Raw genomic sequence first — 19,244 nt, 5'->3', positions numbered from 1 at the left:
AGATGAGATAAAATCACAGGCAGGATTAAAAGGGAAACCAATGCTGAGCTGCCTGGCTGGCTCAGGGTAGACTACTGGTAAAGAGCTGGACCTTGAAATTAGAGAGACTTGGATTTGAAAACCAATGTTATCACTTATCAGCTGACATTAGCAAATTTACTTACACTCTCTAAGCTTCAACTTCATCCAGAAAATGAGTATGCTAATGACAATTCCAAGTACTTTCATAAGAATTAAAGCAGAGAGGGGTGCCTGGGTGGCACAGTGGTTAAGCGTCTGCCTTCGGCTCAGGGTGTGATCCCGGTGTTATGGGATCAAGCCCCACATCAGGCTTCTCAGCTCGGAGCCTGCTTCTTTCTCTCCCACTCCCTCTGCTTGTGTTCCCTCTCTCGCTGGCTGTCTCTGTCTCTGTCAAATAAATAGATAAAATCTTAAAAAAAAAAAAAGAATTAAACGGGAGAACATATGTGGAACCCGTAGCACAAGGCTTAATTCATGATGCTCAAGAAAGACTAATGATTATTATTCATTAGTTACAGGTGAAGAAACAATAAACCAGCTTGGCTTGCTTTGCTTCTTGTTTGTTTGTTTGTAAGACTGGAACTAATTAAATAGAATAATGTAACTTTTCCTACCTTAAAAATAAGGCAAAACCCAATTTCTATTGCTTCTTTCCTTAGGCCAGTGGACAGCCTCATTGTTAAATGTTTTTATCTGATTTTTCAGGAGAGACTTCACCCTTACTACAGCTACTTAATGATCTGTCAAATTAAGGCTGCAAGTCCTTACTGAGTTTGGTCTCATTGGCACTGTTTTCCAACCAAAGATTCGTTATTGCCAAATACCACTGTTGGTCCAAAAAGAAAAAATTCAATGTCCCCTTCCCCTCTCTGCTTATATTACTTTAAGCATTAGGTTAGAAATTTTCATCCAACAACTACTTTCTTTGCTCCTGTGCCTGGAGCTCTCTTAAGTCACTTTCCGGGAAACCGGGAAATTGCGCTCTCAGGATGCTGCAAGCATGACCCACGTGCCCCGACATTGGCTGGCTGGCTGGCTGGCTGGCTTTTAGCCCAGACAGAGTTGAGTCGCAGTTAAGTTCTAGGGGGTATCTGTTGTGGTTTCGTGGAGGTGGAAGGAGCTGCTCTTCACAGCATTTCCTCTAGCTAGCGCCACGCCGCACGCAGACTTCCAAGCCTGCGCCTCGCATTTCGCTGCATCAGCAATTCCAAATCTTTCTAGCTTAGACAAACTCTCCTTGAGAGGCGACTTTTCTCTGGCCCCTCCACAGCTCACCACCAAGTCAGACTTCGGGTCTGATCCCAGGCTTCACTGCGGTTCCAGCGTCATCCTCCACCTCCTCAGCTTCTGCTTGAGGTCCACCCGCCTGGAGCACACTAATTTTTGCAGCCGCACTGCCCAGTGGCTAAACAAAAGCTTTTTTCAACCCAACTAACCTTTGTTGCACTCTACCACCCCCTTTCAATCTTTTCCAACTCGTTCGCTCCTTGCCCTCTTGCTGAGTCTCTGGGGGCTGCGTTTCCAGCTAACTTGGAGGGAGTTTCCTCCCAGGGCTGCTGGGGACTGCGGAGCCGGCGCGCGCATCCCGCCGAAGGGCCCCCTCCTCGGTAGGGGAGATCTAAGCAGAGGTGACTTTAAAGGTTCCTTGCTCTTCTGCGTGTTTCACACACATGCTTTCATATGCAAATATCTACGTTTTATATGTTTTAAAGTGCTAAGGGAGTGAAATGAGGGGGCCAAGTTAATGAAACGTGGTTCTCCCCTAAACCCTTGCCGAAATCCCCTCCGTAGGACGGTTTGGTGTGTTCACGCGATTCTCAATTAACCAAAGCCTAGAAAAAATCAAACTCCGAACAAAGGGGGCAGATCCCACCCAGGGTTCGGGACTCCGCGAAAGAGCGGAAAAGCGTGCCTGGAGAAAGCCACAGGTTCCCCGGATCGCTAAATCCAAACGCTAGAAGAAGCAAGTGGTTTTCTCCTTTGCACGCCCCTGGAGACGAAATTTAAAAAGGAAAGGCTGCCTGCAGCTTGGTAAAATTCCTCTCTGCCTTCCTCCGCTTCGCATCCTTTCAACAGTTCTCCTCATCTTGCCCCGCTCCCCTACGATAGCAGGAAAATAGTTTTCCTGGCACACCCCACACCCGCAGCCACACACACTTTTCCTCCTTCCTGGCCAACGCCCCCACCTAGTGGTTTCAGCTCGCCTGCCTTGCTTTCCTTACTGTGATGTCTAAGAGAGTGCTGCAGTTGGGGCGGGGGGGGGGGGGGGAGTCTACTTAGGCGCCTGATGTGAGTGGGATGGGAGGATGGGCAGAACCCCTTAATATGTGGTGCAAATGAGGCTTCAGGTTAGCAGGAGCAATGCTGGGCACTAGGGACAGGGGGAGAGGAAAGAGAAGGTTTTGCTTTTATCCGGAGTGTGGCTGCTGCTATGCTTCCAGAGGACGTTTTTGAAGAGCTGCCACCTGAAGGAGTACGTCACTCTCAATGCAGAAATGTGCTCTTTTCTTCATAATACTGACTGCTATCAGGACATATGCTAATTATTTACTTGTTTATGTGGTTGTTGTCTATTTGCCTCTTCTAGAATGTAAGCTGCTGAAAACCGGGTCTGGGTATACCCCGTTATACTCCTGATGTCTAGAATTCCCAGCCTAGAGTAAGCACTCTTTTTTGCCTGCCTGCCTGGTGTAGGGGGGTTGGAAAATAAGAAAACTTGAGTTATAGGGTTGTGTCACCTTGGGTAAAAAGCTCTTCTCTCAAATGATCTCCATTATTCTTCTAAACTAAATGGATGGGTGAGATAATCTTGGGCCCTAGACTGAATAATTCTCTTTAGAATATGCTTACACTTAACCTGATAAATTCACTTATGACGTGGGGTCCACTGAATGCATTATACCTGCCAAACATTGAGCGAGGTGCTAGAAACCCCTAGTTGGGATCACTTAGCTCTGGGGGTGAAAGTACATTGCCCTTTCCTGGTACTTTTCTTTAAACTTTCTCCAACTTGTACTTCTTCCCTACATTTGTTTCTGTGAAGGATGGAGGAGGAAATGAGCACCAGGGATCTGCTCAGAGGTCATGGGGCCTGGGAGCAGGCATTGCTTGGTGCCGCATATGGCTCATACCCTGCTGGGATTTTTTGACAGCAGAGAAGACATGCTGGTGGTGATGGTCCCAAAGCCCGTTTCTTTTTCTTTCTTTTTTTTTTTTTCTTTTGAATTTTGTTGACCTCCTTTCCAGGCAGGCTGTGGGAGGGAAGGTGCTTACTGTGAACTGTTTTCCACTGGCACTGAACTGCTGAGCGGCTGGAGAGGGAGGGTGGAATGGAAGGTTTAGTTTCACATACAGTAGGCTACGGTTTGCGATGCTTTTTTTCTTCTCCCCTGTGAAAAATTAGTTTGCATTGTACCAAGAGTTAAGTATGACTTGAAGCCCGAAGTTTAAAATGCACTATTGGACATTTCCTTCTAAGGCGATATTACCGGTGCCTCCTTCTAACCTGGGTGTGGTCCGCAGGGTTGGATAAAATTCCTGAGTGGAGAGGTCAGAGCCTGGGGCTGGCTCCGCCTAGCACTGGTCTGCTGGGGTGGGGGTGCTAAGTAGAAGCCCCGGAAGGTACGCGGGGACTGTGCCTGTGCCCGCGGCCGAGGGCGTGGATCTAACTGGAGGGCCGCGCCGCAAGCTCCGAAAAGGACAGAGGCAAGGACAGGACGCCCTCAACCCCAATCCTGGCCAGAACTGCGGCTTCTGGGTGTCAGGATTGGGAGAGGGGCCAGGGGATGGGTACCGGGGAGAGAGGGCGGTAGGACCCGGCGGGAAGCTTCCTTGGCCGGGGAGGGAACCGGGCGGGAGGAAAGGAGGGAGGGAGAGAGAAAAGGGGAAGGTGATGGGGAGCGGGCGTCCGCACTTGCTAAGCCGCACGAGTTGCACGGCTCCGGCAGACCGGACCTGGACTCTATAAAAGGAGCCCATCTGCTCTGCCGCTCACACGCTCCTCCCGGGCTGGCGCACGCAGCGTTCTTCCAGCTCCCCAAGACACCTGCCCCTTACCCGCGTGTCGCGCCAGGTCCCCCAGACCCGTGCGCCCAGCAGCATGGCTCCAAGCGGTGCCTGTGGGATCGAGGTGGCGGCGGCGGTGGCGGCGCGTTGCGAGCAGCCGCAGCCCCAACCCCCGAATCCCCCCTCTTGCGGCCCCGTCTCCGCGGGGCAGCTCGCCGGAGTGGCCAGCGCGTGAAAACAAGGGAGGGCAGAGCTCCGGCGCGAGGCGCGGCGCAGCGCGGCTCCCAGACTTCACCCCACCCAGCTCCGGCGGCCGAAGCCGCCGCAGGAAACTGCCCCAGTCTGGGGAGGGGGGCGGGAATGCAAGACCAAGACTCCGGGCTGGCCTGCAAGCTTTGGTCTCGACTGCTAGGAAACTCCTGCGGGCCGATTCTGCAGATCAAGGAGCGCCCGGGTTAGGAGACTCAGCCCCGAGCAGTTGGGGTAAGAGACCCCACCTGGCTGATGCTCCCTCCTCAAACAATACATCGCCCTCCGGCACTAGACACCTAGGTGGGATTCGGAGTGGAGCGGGGCTCGGTGGACCAGTCCTTAGCAACCCAGGGCTAAGACGGGGCGTGGAGAGGAGCAGGCAGGGACGCGGCGGCAGCGCCTGGCGCACTGGAAGTGCAGAGGACGCGCTCGCGTGCCCAGGCTGCCGCACCCTTGACCTCTAGTTTCAGCAGGGAATCGGGGTGGAGGAATAATCGAGGAGCCCACGGAACAGACTAGCAACCGGGAGACAAGACTGTGGTCTCCTTGGACCTTCCGCCCTTTCCCTCGTTTGCTCCATGCTCAAGAGCTGCGCTCCAGAGCCGCGGCGAGGAGAGACATGGAAGAAACCGGCACTCAGTGCGCCCCGCCGCCGCCCGCGGGCTCCCAGACTGGGGTTCCTCAAGCCAATCTCTCCTCTGCTCCCCACAACTGCAGCGCCGAGGGCTACATTTACCAGGACTCCATCGCCCTGCCCTGGAAAGTACTACTTGTCATGCTGCTGGCACTCATCACCTTGGCCACCACGCTCTCCAATGCTTTTGTGATCGCCACTGTGTACCGGACCCGGAAGCTGCATACCCCAGCCAACTACCTGATCGCCTCCCTGGCCGTCACCGACCTGCTCGTATCCATCCTGGTGATGCCCATCAGCACCATGTATACGGTCACCGGCCGCTGGACGCTGGGCCAGGTGGTCTGCGACTTCTGGCTGTCGTCGGACATCACCTGTTGCACTGCTTCCATCCTGCACCTCTGTGTCATCGCCCTGGACCGCTACTGGGCTATCACGGACGCCGTGGAGTACTCAGCTAAAAGGACTCCCAAGAGGGCCGCGGTCATGATCGCGCTGGTGTGGGTCTTCTCTATCTCCATCTCGCTGCCGCCCTTCTTCTGGCGTCAAGCCAAAGCCGAGGAGGAGGTGTCGGACTGCGTGGTGAACACCGACCACATCCTCTACACGGTTTACTCCACGGTGGGCGCTTTCTACTTCCCCACCCTGCTCCTCATCGCCCTCTATGGCCGCATCTATGTGGAAGCCCGCTCCCGGATTTTGAAACAGACGCCCAACAGGACCGGCAAGCGCCTGACCCGAGCCCAGCTGATAACCGACTCCCCCGGGTCCACGTCCTCGGTCACCTCCGTTAACTCGCGGGCTCCCGATGTGCCCAGCGAATCCGGATCCCCCGTGTACGTGAACCAAGTCAAAGTGAGAGTCTCCGACGCCCTGCTGGAGAAGAAGAAACTCATGGCCGCTAGGGAGCGCAAAGCCACTAAGACCCTGGGGATCATTTTGGGAGCCTTTATTGTGTGTTGGCTGCCCTTCTTCATCATCTCCCTGGTGATGCCTATTTGCAAGGGTGCTTGCTGGTTCCACCTGGCCATCTTTGACTTCTTCACGTGGCTGGGCTATCTCAACTCCCTTATCAACCCCATCATCTATACCATGTCCAATGAGGACTTCAAACAAGCATTCCATAAACTGATACGCTTTAAGTGCACAGGCTGACGTGTCAGTTGCAATGGGGTAGCCTGAGCGGCCTTTGGGGACCATGTTGGGTCTGGTTCCACAGGTAGGTCGACTCTTCTTTCACTGTTAATGGGTCGGATTGAGGCTCTATCTTCTGGACAAGGGGAATGGATCCTGAGAAGCCAGGACAGCCCTGAGAGAGAGAGCTCTGAGAGGAGAACTGTTCAAACTAAAGATAGAGCTTCCCTGCAGAGGAAGAGGCTCACCTCCTCCCCTCCAACCCCAGGTCCAGCACTGACCCTGCGGCAGCCAATCACAAGGGAGGGTTGTAACTTTTTAAAAATCAGTGATGGAAGGGGATCCCTGCCCTGCTTTGGTATCATGGATCATGCCCTCTAGAACCAGTGGTACTCGTAGTTGTCTGAAGCCTGTCTGAGACAGATCTACATACAGCCTGGCAGTACTTGAACTAGACGCATAATACCCTTTGTTTTGGGGAGAATTTTGTGTTACAGCTTCATTTAAGAAGAGTTACTTTGGCATCCTTCAGTCTCCAGTTTTTGTTTATTTAAACTTGGTTGGAGAAACTTGTGGATTTGGTGCTTCAAACCTTATGTGTGGCTTAGATGATGCAGAAAAACCTTGAAGAGTTAACAGCAAAATTCTGATGTTAAGATCTCTATTTTTATTATAATTGAAACTATATGGGGTGGGTGGGTGGGGGAATGGGAGATGGGGAGCATTAAACTGAGAACCAACACCTATGATTGTTTGTTTTCTGCAGATTTCTAATTTTTTAAAATTCCTATTTAGTGATTGTCAAAGCACATTCTAACAACGCAAACAAAACAGTATGTGTGCTAGTGCCAAAGTCTGCAGATTGCTTTATTTTCCTCCTAATTTCATGTACCTGTTATTTTACACATTTAAATCCTCATAAATGAAGGATATGATGGGTGACTCAGCCCAAGCTGCTGCTATATTTCTTATTAATGCAGTCAGTTAAACTGATGAGCATATACTGCTCCTTAACAAGGAAAGTATCCTTATTCTTTCTCCAATTCAGTGAGATGTAAAGGAGACTGATAAAATAGAAATGGTTCTTCTATAATGAAGGAATGGGGGGCAAGAGGAGGATGTATATTTTGACTTGTAAAAAATCTTAAATGCATGAGACTTTTTTCCGATAGTCATTTACACCCCTTCCCGTCTGTAATTCCTTCGTGCGCTAACATAAAGTAACCGAGAGAACCAGCTCCTTTTTCCAAAAATCTTCAAAGTGCAGTAAGAACCCAAAAAGTATATTAAAGAGAAAAAAAAACTTGTTTATTTTCCCTTGCTATTGAAGTTTGGGTGGGAACAAAGATTATTAGAAAATGACATGCAAGGACTTTATAAAAGCTTAGAGAAGCTGAAATTGAGCCTGTTTTTCCTGTAACTCATGGAATCAAACCTGACTTACTAGGCAATCAGGGAACTGACAAGCTTTTGAATCTGGGAAATTCGTCACTGACCTGATACCTCAATGAATATAATATCAGTAGTCCTTTATATTTATCTGTCTTTTCGAATTTCAATAATACTTAATTGTTATCTCAAATTCACTCTGAGGACTCTCCAGCACAGGGAAAGATTACACAACAAAAGATGAAAAATACATTATCTAAATAAAAAGGAGTAGCCCTGAAGGATCATCTGCACAGAAAAAAAAATCTGTATGTGGAGCATTTAATATGCCAAAGAAGATTCACACTCCATTCTTCAGAGAGCTTTCTGCAGTTTGATACCTTTTGTCTGCAGAAGCAAGTTGTCTTTGTAAAATGGATTCACTCCCTGCTTGAAGCTCCCAGTCCAGACTGTCAGACAATAGATGTATTGAGCTGAAGTATGCTGCTGCTTTTCTACTGTGCAGACCTTCACTCTGGGGTAATGACTCTTGAAAACAGACTATTCAAAAGTTCACCCATAAATTAAGTAAAAAGGGGGATTTTGATCAACATTTACACCTGTCGCTGGAGTAAAATAAAATTTTAGGCATTAGACAATCCCTATATTCTGTTACATCCCCAGGGTTTTTGTTTGTTTTGTGACATTTCTCCTATGGAGAAATCTAGCTTACTACTGATAGGAATGTGCATCCGGCTCGGTATTTGTTTCTATGTTACCAATATGTGTCTTTTGTCTATGCAGCTGTGTTTTCTTTGGGCCTAAGAAACAATTAAGCCAACTTCTAGGAGCCTGAGGGGGAAAAATTAATTGAAATAAATAGCCACTTACAAATGACTTCCTAATAGGGCACCTACAATGATTGTGTCCTCGTATTAACAAAACATGGTCAACTTAGTCACATGGGTTGTTTGCCATTTGTAGATTACCCACTTACGGTTTTGCTTTATTATTTGGCTGAATTGACTGAATTTGAGGCATATTGTGTGAAATAGAAGCTTGCAAATCTTTGTAGTTATAAGAGATCTAGAATCATCATCCAGCATTGCACATGATAATGCAAAGTGTACTCATCCCAGGGATATGTAGTTAAGACTGTTACATTCCTTGTCAGTTACTGCTGCCTCTAGCATAATTTGTTTCATAAACTAGACGTATGGCTTTTTCGCAGAACATAAAATGGGCGATGGAAATGTTTAACTTACATAGAAATGAAAATATATTTTCATTGGCTGTGGTAACAAATAACATTTGCCATAATGTTTAATTGCACAAAATTTCACACAAATATACGAATGTATACTCATTCAAAAATACCAATATTGTCTTGTGTTTCTAGGAATTTTAGAGTTTCCTTTTTAAAAATGGACACGGCACCCATGAATGAATGGTTATGGAGTTCAACAAAGTTCCTACAGAGTAATATTCTTCACTTTTCCTCTCTATTATCTTAGTTTTATCTTCTTTAACCAGGAAACCCTGAGAGGACTATAATTCACTCAAGCAGTAAAATCTCAGATAATGTGTATTTGGTGGAGTTGCTGTGACTGAAACTTGCCATTGGTGTTCCATCTTTCAACAAATGTGTGATTGGAAATGACATGTAGGAAACTAATGAAATAAAGTCCTTTTCGTGTTCAAAAAAGAATGGGTGGTGATTCTGTTAGTATGGAAAGCTTGGTTCTTTGGACTCTGGGTTGCATTTAGGACTTTGAATCTTCAGGAGAGAATATCGATGAGAAACCAGACTGTAGTGGACGGACACAAGTACTGCCACAATTTGGGGGATTTCGTTTGTAGGAAGAATTTAAAAGGTATGAGGCAGATCATGTTCTCACATGCTGCAAATAAGGTAAGTTGGGTGCACCATCAGAAGAGCTTTCCAGATCCCTATTTTTAGAGGGAACATTTAGTCTCTAGGCTAGGTAGTGAGATTCCAAGGTACTGCATGGCGCTTGAAACACAGAAAAAGGAAACAGGGAAGCAGCCTTGGGGAAGCATGAGAGGAGACTGACCTATCGGAACAGCAGAGGAATAGACAGGAAAACAGCTTTGGAATCAGAAAGTCCTCAGGTTGAATTGCAAATGGAGCACCTTTGAGCTGTGTGGCTCTCCTCAAAGTCAGCCTACTTGCAATTTGTTGCATGCACCTATGCCTGTAGAGCACCTGTCAAAATGCCTGACTCTCAGCACCCGTACTTCCTCTTTAGCCATTATTTCCTGATTGCCTCCATTGTGGGTGCACGGCACCTGTAGCATAGAAAAACTGAGGGCTACTGGGGAGAGGGTGAACTGGGGAGCACCAAGATAGCCTGAATGGGAGAAACCTGGCTAGATAGAAGTGATGGAGGGTAGGAGTCTTTCACACTTACCTTCTTCGGCTGCTGAGAAAGAGCCCAAAGGCCAAAAGCGAACGTGAGGGTTGGTTTGCAGTGGCCTCAGTGGCCAAAAGGAAATTGCCAAATATTTCATGTCCTATTGCATCCTCTTATTCACTTTTAAACTCTTCTTCCTCCTATTTGTCTAGAGATTTTCCCCAGAATTCAAAGCCTCTCACCGCATCTGCATGTTTCCTTAGTGTTTCATTGTGCACGTTTCTGCTTCTCTCTTACCCATGAAAAACCATGATCACCAATGATAACGTGTTGACCTAATATGGTTCTTATTTTAGCTCTGGAGGGCTGATTTGGCAGCCCAGGGTTTTTACATATATAAAAGAGTTGTTGATTCAAATTAATGTGTAATTAGTGGGGGCAAAAGCTTTTAACTGGGGCATCTACTGGAGCTTTGCAAGGGTAGAAGCTGGTAGGGGGAGTGGGTGCCAAGTGAGGCTTCTGCGCCCTTCATCAAAGTCCATCCTTCAACATTCCACTAGGGGGCAGAGTGCCGCTGAGTTGTTTCCAGGATTCAGGTGCTCACCATTTGCAATCTCTAACTCCTTCCGGATACTGCAAATAGTATTGACTTCTCTAGGCTCAGTGAAATGAAGATCCGTGAGCCAAGAGAGAGGGGGCTTACCATTTATTTAAAATAGATTTTTCAGAACTGCAAATTCAGGCAGAGGACCCCTAAAAAACCTAAAATTTTTCTTCATATATGCAAAATCAATTATTTTCTTAATCATCTCTAGTCCTGGGAAATGCTAAAATCTTAGTACTTAAAACATTGTGACCTTTGATTAACGTGGCAATGGATGAATTCAGAGGTTAGAAGACAGAGCATTTATAATCAAATTAAGGAGAGCTAATTACTTAGATGTATCTTTCACCATATGATTTTTCTCATCACCTTGTTCTTCTTTCCAAGATTTCATTGGTTTGAGGCTGATACATCCATAGTTCAAAGGTAGAATGTGTGTCATTTACCATTTAAAGAGAGGGCTGGTTTTTTGCACTAAGGTGTCAGTTTTTCCCAGAAGGCAGACGTTTAAGTCTGTGCAATTTGGGCATTTACTTTAAAAAGAGGCACATATAAATGTAAGTACAATCTTATGTATCACAAACATAAATTTCTGTGTCAGAGAATGGATCATATAAAATGAGAAAACAAGTTAGGTTATATCATTGCCATTCTTCCTTAACTGTTACTCCCTAACATTTTCATGATCCCCAGCGGGGAGTTTTCTCTGTGCCATTTCACACATCTGTCAGTTAAATCTGACTTTCAAAGTCAACATCCACAGTTTAGGATTATACTAGGATTTTCAGTACTCCCTGAGAGAGAGCCAATCCCTGGAGTTGGGCCAGCTGACAAAGGGAAGACTTAACACTATGGAGTTTGTAAAAGAAAATGCCCATTTCTTTTTGACTTATTAGTTCATATTTCAAAAGATAGGAAAAATCCTTTCCAAAACTACCAACTGGAAATCTATATAACAAGTATGGCCTTAGAATATTTCTTGTACCTAAAGTGAACAGATGGTGATATGAGGATCCATTTATGGTAAATGCTTAAAAGAATCTACACATGGCTTGCCTGAATGATGCATGAAGGCATGACTCACATCCTTCCTGACTCTGTGGGAACATTCCACACATCGGCCTCTGATTGGTCATTCCATATTAGAATAACTCGTTTTCATGGTATCTTTTGCTCACAAGTGTGGTGATGGGACTACAAGGATGGAGCAGTCCATGAAGTGTAGGTTCCTTGGTCCAGGAGCTGTGCCCCGGGGTACTTCTGCAAACACAGCTGGTTGTCTCTTCCAAGCTTATTTGCTAACCCAGTTTGTGACTGTGTGTGTGGACCTACATCACGTCATTCATCAATCTATCCTTAGTTCATTGAATAACCTCAATGGATTCAGCATTAGACTGATCTGAGTTTGTGGGGAAGCACGTTTTTTGGCCCTTCACGTCTCCACCTGTCTTGTCTGGCTGTAAGGTCCTTGAATCCACTCTCTTTTTCCCTGCCCCTTAGAGACTTTCCCGCAGAGCCTAGTATGTTGGGGTAATCAATCACACAGTGGGAAGTTTGGCATGAAGATCACCCCCACAAAGAACCCCAACATGTTGGTAGGTTTCATTGCAAGAGCAAGTCCTTGACATCAGAAAGACCTGAGTTAAAATCTGTGTTTTGCAACCATGAGCTAGTTCCTCTGAAAATGTAATAGAACACACCTTTATGTTTGCATAAAAATTAAATGGAATAATGCAACTGTTTTCAACCCTGGCTGCACATTGGATTCATCAGGGGACCTTTAAAAAAAGTCTTTGCTCAGACGCTGCCTCAGACTAATTAAATTACATTATTTGGAGTAGGGTTTGAAATTCTTCTTTTAAAAATTCTCCTCAGCTAATTGCAATGTTTGGCTAGAGTGAGATCCACTAAGAATATGTATATAAAGCTTTTAGAACGTTGCTTGGCACACAGAGTATCTGTGGGTGCGAAGGGGGCCCCTGAATGAAATGGCAAGGGAAGTGGATTTGGTTTCCGTAGTGGTACTTCTCAAGGTTTGATGGGCATATGAATCTCCTGGGGAGTTGGTTAAACTGCAGTTCTGATTCAGTAGGTCTAGGGTGGGCCTGAGATTCTGTGTTCCCGACCAGCTGTCCGGAAGTGCCGATGATGCTGTTCTATGGACCACGCTGAGTAATAAGAATCTGCAGGAAAACATGGCTGACTTATAAAGCATCCGTCATTTCCCAAGATTAGATATGTAAAACACAACCACAACAAAAGTAACATAAAACTTCCAGATGAGAAAGTATGCTTTTTAATGTACAATAGGTGGTGTTTTCCTGACTTGTTTGCATAATATTCCTGTCACAGCTTCACCAGCTGTTAAATGGCTCCCTTTACATGCTTTCTCCCAGATGTTTCAGATCCTCGGTCTACCCTAAAACAAACAGCTTACTGCTGGATCTGAATCAGCAAAGCAGGACCCTTAGATTCAGTCCTTTATTTTTACATTACTTCCAAATAAGGGCTTTGTCTTTAAAAAAAAAAAAAGTGGCAAGTGGCACAATTGTTTGGTAATCCTTTTCACTTAGGAAGCCCACCTGGATTATAGACACACACATTTACATATTACATTGGTTTCATCTTTTGTAAACATAGTAACTATTTAATCAAAGGTGAAAGAGGTATGTTTTCTGTTATACTTTATTCTTATTGCATTTTAGAAACTTAATATCCTAGAGCAGCCTTTTGATTTCAGGGAAGGCCCCTCCGCACTTTTTATTCCCGAAATATTTCATAAAGTTTATTTTTTCTCCTTCAGTGAATGTCATTTAAATTACCAATGAACACTGTTTGTCAACTTCTTGGCACCCGCCCGTAAAACTGAGGAAACTATTGGGTTTCCTAAGCCTGGGTTGGGAATAAGAATCAAATGACCCTACTTCAGAAAGGATCTTGTCCTTTAGTTTTTAGTTTTAACTTGAGTTTTACTTGAGTTAAGTGAATGTGTGTGTCGGTGTCCAAGTAAGTTTTTATTCTACGTTACGAAACATAGCTCAGTCTTTCATCTCCCTCGTGTGCAATCATGATGCTTAGAGTTGTAGTCCAGCAAAGACATTGCTGGGAATCTGCTTCATTTTAAAAGGGGCAGAAGTTGAGGAGGGAATTAGCATTACTGAGTACTTGGTGTCCCAGACCTTAAATAACCACCCTCCCCTATTAGTCCTTGCTATGCTCTCATGATGTAGATATCAGTGCTTTTTTATTATCGTGCTATCGTCACCATCAGTAGAAACAAGGTACTACAACAATTTCATTCAGTGCTGTGATTTAGAGAATTATGGCAACAGCCCCAGGTGAATAATTTGTATTCAGACTTGGAAAGGAAACTGCATTATTAGGTCCGTTTCACTTAATCTTTGAGAAGAGTGTTTTCTCAGTGCTAATCTGAAGCATTAAATTGTAATAGAACTTTAGGGATTTTTTTTGTACGTACAACATTCTATCAAGGGGACACAGGTTTCCTTCTTGGTCTGCTCCCAAATTCCTCTCCCTCCTTGTCTGACCAACCAGGGCACACGCCATGCCCACTCGTCTCTTCTGGGGAATTGGTATGCATAAAAATGTACATTTAAGCTGCTGGATATGGCAGCATTAAATATAGATGCTTCTGCCCTGATGAGTAATGTGTGACAGGAGGTATTGCCCGTTTATGGAAAGTTACCAAGAGATATGTGTGTCAAAAACTTGGTACTTGGGACATTATGCCTATTTTTACATGGAGTCAAATTTCGAGTGAAAAGTCAATGCAGGAAAGTACCAGGATGTTTTCAAATATTAGGTTTGTCTTAGCATTGTATAGATCAAACTTCTACATTAATGCCTATTTCTTCTCTTTTGCAATTGTGTGCTGAATTAGCTCCACCTGTTCACCGCCAGCTTTATGTTCTTTTCCTCTCCCCTTTTATCTCTCCAAAAGATCCTAAAACACTGCCACAAACAACAAAACCAATAAATCCTCAAGACAGCAACTTATCGGTATACACAAAACTGATTTAAAGCCAGAACATTGAGATTATATATAGAGGAAAGATTTGCTTTCTTTAAGGATCAAACATTATAATAGTGCGTGTGCAAAGGCTGTGGAATCTCCTCTATTCTGATAAAAAGAATGAATAAATTGGGGAAAATTCTGCTCAAAATACTTTTTTGCCCAGTGCCTTTGATTATCAGCACCCATGTTTTAAAGATTGTATGTATTTATTTTAGAGAAAGAGTGAGTGTGAGCAGTGGGGGGGAGGGGCAGAGGGAGAGAATCTTCAAGCAGACTCCCCGCTGAGCATGGAGCATCCCCCCCCCCCCCCCGGGCTTGGGGTTCAATCCCAGGACCCACGAGATCATGACATGAGCCAAAACCAAGAGTCGGATGCTTAACCGACTGAGCCACCCAGGTGCTCCAGTTATCACCCATTTTTAGTTGAAACAAAGAATACATGACACAGAAACTTTAGTAAACTTGGAACTAGAATTAGAATCTAGACCCAGGCAGTCCTTGGCTCCAGTTCCAGATTCGCCCCTTGCTAGTTGTGTGACCTTCCCCTCACTGGGCATCAGTTTCTTCATCTGTTAATGTGGAGAAAACTGTGTCTTATTCACAGACTCTGAGCATTAAACAACTACTGTGTGGCAGTACTTAGTTCAGAAGCTGCTTAAACATGGGAAGTGTTTACTGGATGCTGTTTCCTTCTGTTCAGACAAAATGAGCCACGTGTCTATCCAAAGATTTTGGGATTCTGAGTTAACAGAGTTGTTTAAAATCCTAGTTGTTTGTTTTTTTTTTCTTATTAGTAGTATACAACTTAGGGCAAACTATTTAATCACTGTAAATGTCAGTTTTCCTATCTCTAAAATGGGACTAATATGATCTATCTTGAAAAGACTTTAAGAGGATTACCTTAAGTAAGCATAGTCACCTGAGACAGTTCTCAGAGCAACACAATTGCTCAGGAGGAATTAGATTTCCTCTTCAACTTCCTTTCCCATCTTTAGGAGCTAAGGTCTGATGTCACCTGCCATGCTTCAGTGTTGGTAAATCTCATTTATCGTTGAAAGTGAGATCTGTACGAATTTGGGATTTAGAACCAGTTTTATTGATATTATCTGAGAATTGCTTATGTGCTGTGATTCAAGAGATGCTAAAAAATTACCCTGCTTCCTGCCGGATGTTTATTAGTTAAAAATTCATTTCTTGTAATTATTTTAAAATTTAAGAATTACTTTTTGAAGTCTTAGCACATTCTAGTTGCCATCACCCATTTATATCTTAATGTGAATTATTTTGTCGGTGCTAAAGATTATTTAAGTCCAGAACACTAAAATATACGAGATACTTTTTTTTCAAAGATTTTATTTGTTTATTTGAGAGAGAGTGTGCACACGAATGAGTGGGGGGGAGGGACAGAGGGAGAAACAGACCCCCCACCAAGCCGGGAGCCCGATGTGGGGCTCGATCCAAGGACCCTGAGATCATGACCTGAGCCAAACGCAGCTGCTTTACGGACTGAGCCACACAGGCGCCCTCAGAACATTAAAATAATGTGAATTTTGAATATTAGAGGATAAGAAAGGACTAATTTTGAGCCCTAACATATTTTTGGATAGGCAAAAATGAGTAGCTTGTCATAAACAGCAATGTGAAGGCCCTAGGGGAAGAGTGAAATTTAAGGGCTTATTGAAAACAAAGTTGAGTTCCTTTATAGTTTACTTAGATAACAGCATGCTTGCATTTTATACTATCTGTTTCTGTAAGATTTTAATTTTTTTCAGATACCGTGAGCATCCAAGTTAACAGTGAGAAAACTTAATTTGGGATAGTAAGTAAGTCCCCATGCTCAGCTGGAAAATAGAACAGAGCCCATATAAGCTATCCTGCTGAGCTTTTTCATGATCACTGTGGCTTTCTCCAAGTTCAAGGTGGCTGGCCAGTGTGTACTTCTAAGAGGGAAGACTGGCTGATGTGTGGCCATCTGCTTGCCTGGCCTTATTTAGATGCAGTCCCAAGTGCCACAAATGTATACTGTATACAGGAGTTATTTGTCCACAATAACCCAAACCACTGTCCAGAGGCAATGAAATAATTTTAAAGGTCACTTAGCCTGCATTTAATCAACTCTGTTTTCATTTTTGACGGCTTGTGTTACTCGGTGGTATTCATAAAACAGATATTTGCTATAGCAACTGCCACAGGCTAACACCGCTGGGCAGATGGACGGGCCAGATTATTTTCATTCCACGAACGAGATCCCCCTGCCTTTATGAAATGGTGCCTGTGACCTATTTTAGATCAAAAGTAGATCAAAAATAAGGGTTTTAACACTGCATTATTTGTTAGTTTTACAATTTATTTTAGGTAAAACTGGTGTTGCCCTCAAAGGACAACAATAAATATATCGTGTAATTATAAAACTAAAGAACACCAAGATGATAACCTATTCCACAGCCAAAAAAAAAAAAAAGACTTTTTTTTTTTTTATTTGGGTTAAAATGGATGCTTCTTTACGTTTTTCTTGTTTCTCTCTATAACCAATTTTAGAGGTGACCAACCTTTTCTTATAGAAGATATTTGAGCAACTGATTAGTGTAGGCCAGGGTTTTTTAATTTTGGCACTGTTGACATTTCACCCAGAGAGTTTTTTGTGGTGGAGGCTGTCCTGTGCATGTTAGGCGGTTCACGGGCATCCGTGGTATCTATGTGCGAGATGTTACTACCAACCTCACCTCCTTGCCAGGCAACCAAAAATATATTGAGACATAGACAAGCGTCCCTTGATGGGCCCTGGGCACACGGTCAAATGAGAAGTCTTAGCGGCAGATCTGTGTAGGGATCGGAATCACTCTCTTGCCGTCATTTTGATGAGACTATTCAAATAACTGCCACATAGTCTCTCATATCTTGTTTACATAAACGAACAACTCCCTCCGCTCTGTTTCATACACAGGTTCTTAACAGGGTGTCCCTGAATCTCCATGAAGTCCATGGTGGACTTCAGGGCATCTGCGGATCCCATAAAATTATCTATTTTTGCATCTATTTGCATATTTTTCCTGGACAAAGCGTTTTTAAAACTTGTAGTAAAATATACATAACATAAAATTTACCATTTCAACTATTTTTTAAGTGTAATGGACAAGAGTTTTTATAGATTCTTTATGAATCTATGAATTTATGAATCTAGGAAGTACTTGGTCCCCCAAAAGTTAAAAATCATTGTTAATGAAGAGCATGATGATGTAGGGTTATTGTAAAATGTGGTTGGATGCCCAAACCCCTCCTTGTCCCACCTTACTTGCCATCATCTCTGAGACTTTTCCTTCTTTTCTCTTCTCTTTTTTATTGAGATATAATTGACATATCACATTGTATTAGTTTTAGATGAAATAAGTCAGAGAAAAACAAATACCATATGATTGACTTTATTAAGTGGAATAATTTTTAAAAATTTTTTTAAAGATTTTGTGTATTTATTTGAGAAAGAGAGAGAGAGCACTAGCACACAAGTGGGGCGGAGGGGAAGAGGGAGAGGGAGAAGCAGACTCCCTGATGAGCAGGGAGCCTGATGCAGGGCTCAATCCCAGGACCCGGAGATCATGACCTGAGCCGAAGGCAGACACTTAACTGACTGAGCCACCCAGGCACCCGTAAGTGGAATAAAAAATTTTTTTAAAAACCTGAACCCATAGGTACAGAGAACAGATTGGTGGTTGCTGCAGGTGGGCAGGGGTTAGGGGTGGTTGGTGGGGGAGATGGGTAAAACTAAGTTTAAAAGGTGCAAGCTTCCAGTTATAAGATAAGTTTAAGTGCTGGGGATGTAAAGCCCAGCACAGTGACTATTGTTAATAATACCGACTGTGTATTTGGAAGTTGCTAAGAGAGAAGATTTTATAATTTCTCATCAGGAGGAGTTTTCTTTGATTCTTGCCGATGAAAATATTTGGTCATCTTTAAGCTGTCTTTGCAGTCTTCCTACCACCTACCATGTGGATGGTGATGCTCAGACAGGAATGGGGACTGGGTTTTCAGGAGAGCTCAGCAGTATCTCAGGTGAGTATGATGGCAAATTCCTTTCCTCAGAGGTCTTAGAGGTACTCAACATTCCATTCCAGGGCCTGACGCAGTGCCTTGTACTTTGTAGGAGCTCTTTACATGCTCAGGAGCTGAGTGTGTGAATGAACGAACAAAGGAACGTGTGACCTTCCATGGTGCTGCTCAAACATTTTTCACTCACATGGTTCCTAAATGTCTTTTAGTAAAAAGCACACAAATGAAAGAAAAATGTGTTAGCTTAAAAGAGAAGCTACCTATCTGTTCTTACAAAGGTGCTGTGAGATGGCGAGTCATCAGAAAAAGACCAAGTGACATTACTTACTCAAGAGGAACAGTGCGCTAATACATTCTAGGAATACTTTCAATAGCATAGGTCACAGTCACGGGTCATGGTACGTGTGAGCCAAACACCTCTCAGTTAGCACTAGAAAGCAAACTTAAATGGAAGGACTCATTTTCTAAGCTTCCTGCGCAATTATAATCTCATTGTCATTAAATGATTTAAAAAGAAATTTTCGTACTTTGGTCTCTCATGGGATCACATTTTTCTTCTAGAAATAGATATTGTCCTTCTGCACAGGGCGATGAGGAGAGATTTTTTTTTAAGGGATGAAAAAATAATTAACTAAATGAGTGTGTATGGAGGTGAGTCTAAAGCAGTCAGGAAGAGGCCGGCACGGTCATGGGCCTGAGGCGGGAGGGCAGTGCTCCCCGAAGGAAGGCATTGTTCTGCCTTTGGCTGTCTGTGCTTCGCACTGAGTCCCT

General features: G+C 44.2%; 1 protein-coding gene across 1 annotated transcript; it reads left to right on the top strand.

Annotated features, from left to right (window-relative positions):
• Positions 1-4,740: 4,740 nt before the first annotated feature.
• Positions 4,741-9,119, top strand: HTR1B (5-hydroxytryptamine receptor 1B). The gene has a single exon (XM_026507040.4). The coding sequence runs from the start codon at positions 4,898-4,900 to the stop codon at positions 6,065-6,067; it is 1,170 nt and encodes a 389-aa protein (XP_026362825.1). The 5' UTR covers positions 4,741-4,897; the 3' UTR covers positions 6,068-9,119.
• The last annotated feature ends 10,125 nt before the right edge of the window (positions 9,120-19,244 follow it).

Source organism: Ursus arctos, unplaced genomic scaffold, assembly GCF_023065955.2.
Source record: "Ursus arctos isolate Adak ecotype North America unplaced genomic scaffold, UrsArc2.0 scaffold_29, whole genome shotgun sequence".
Taxonomy (NCBI): Eukaryota; Metazoa; Chordata; class Mammalia; order Carnivora; family Ursidae; genus Ursus; species Ursus arctos.
The sequence above is the reverse complement of the archived record's forward strand: the minus strand, read 5'-3'. Positions and strand labels throughout refer to the sequence as shown.

Coding starts and splice junctions, on each gene's coding strand:
- HTR1B (XM_026507040.4), top strand. CDS start 4,898: ATGGAAGAAACCGGCACTCAGTGCGCCCCGCCGCCGCCCGCGGGCTCC.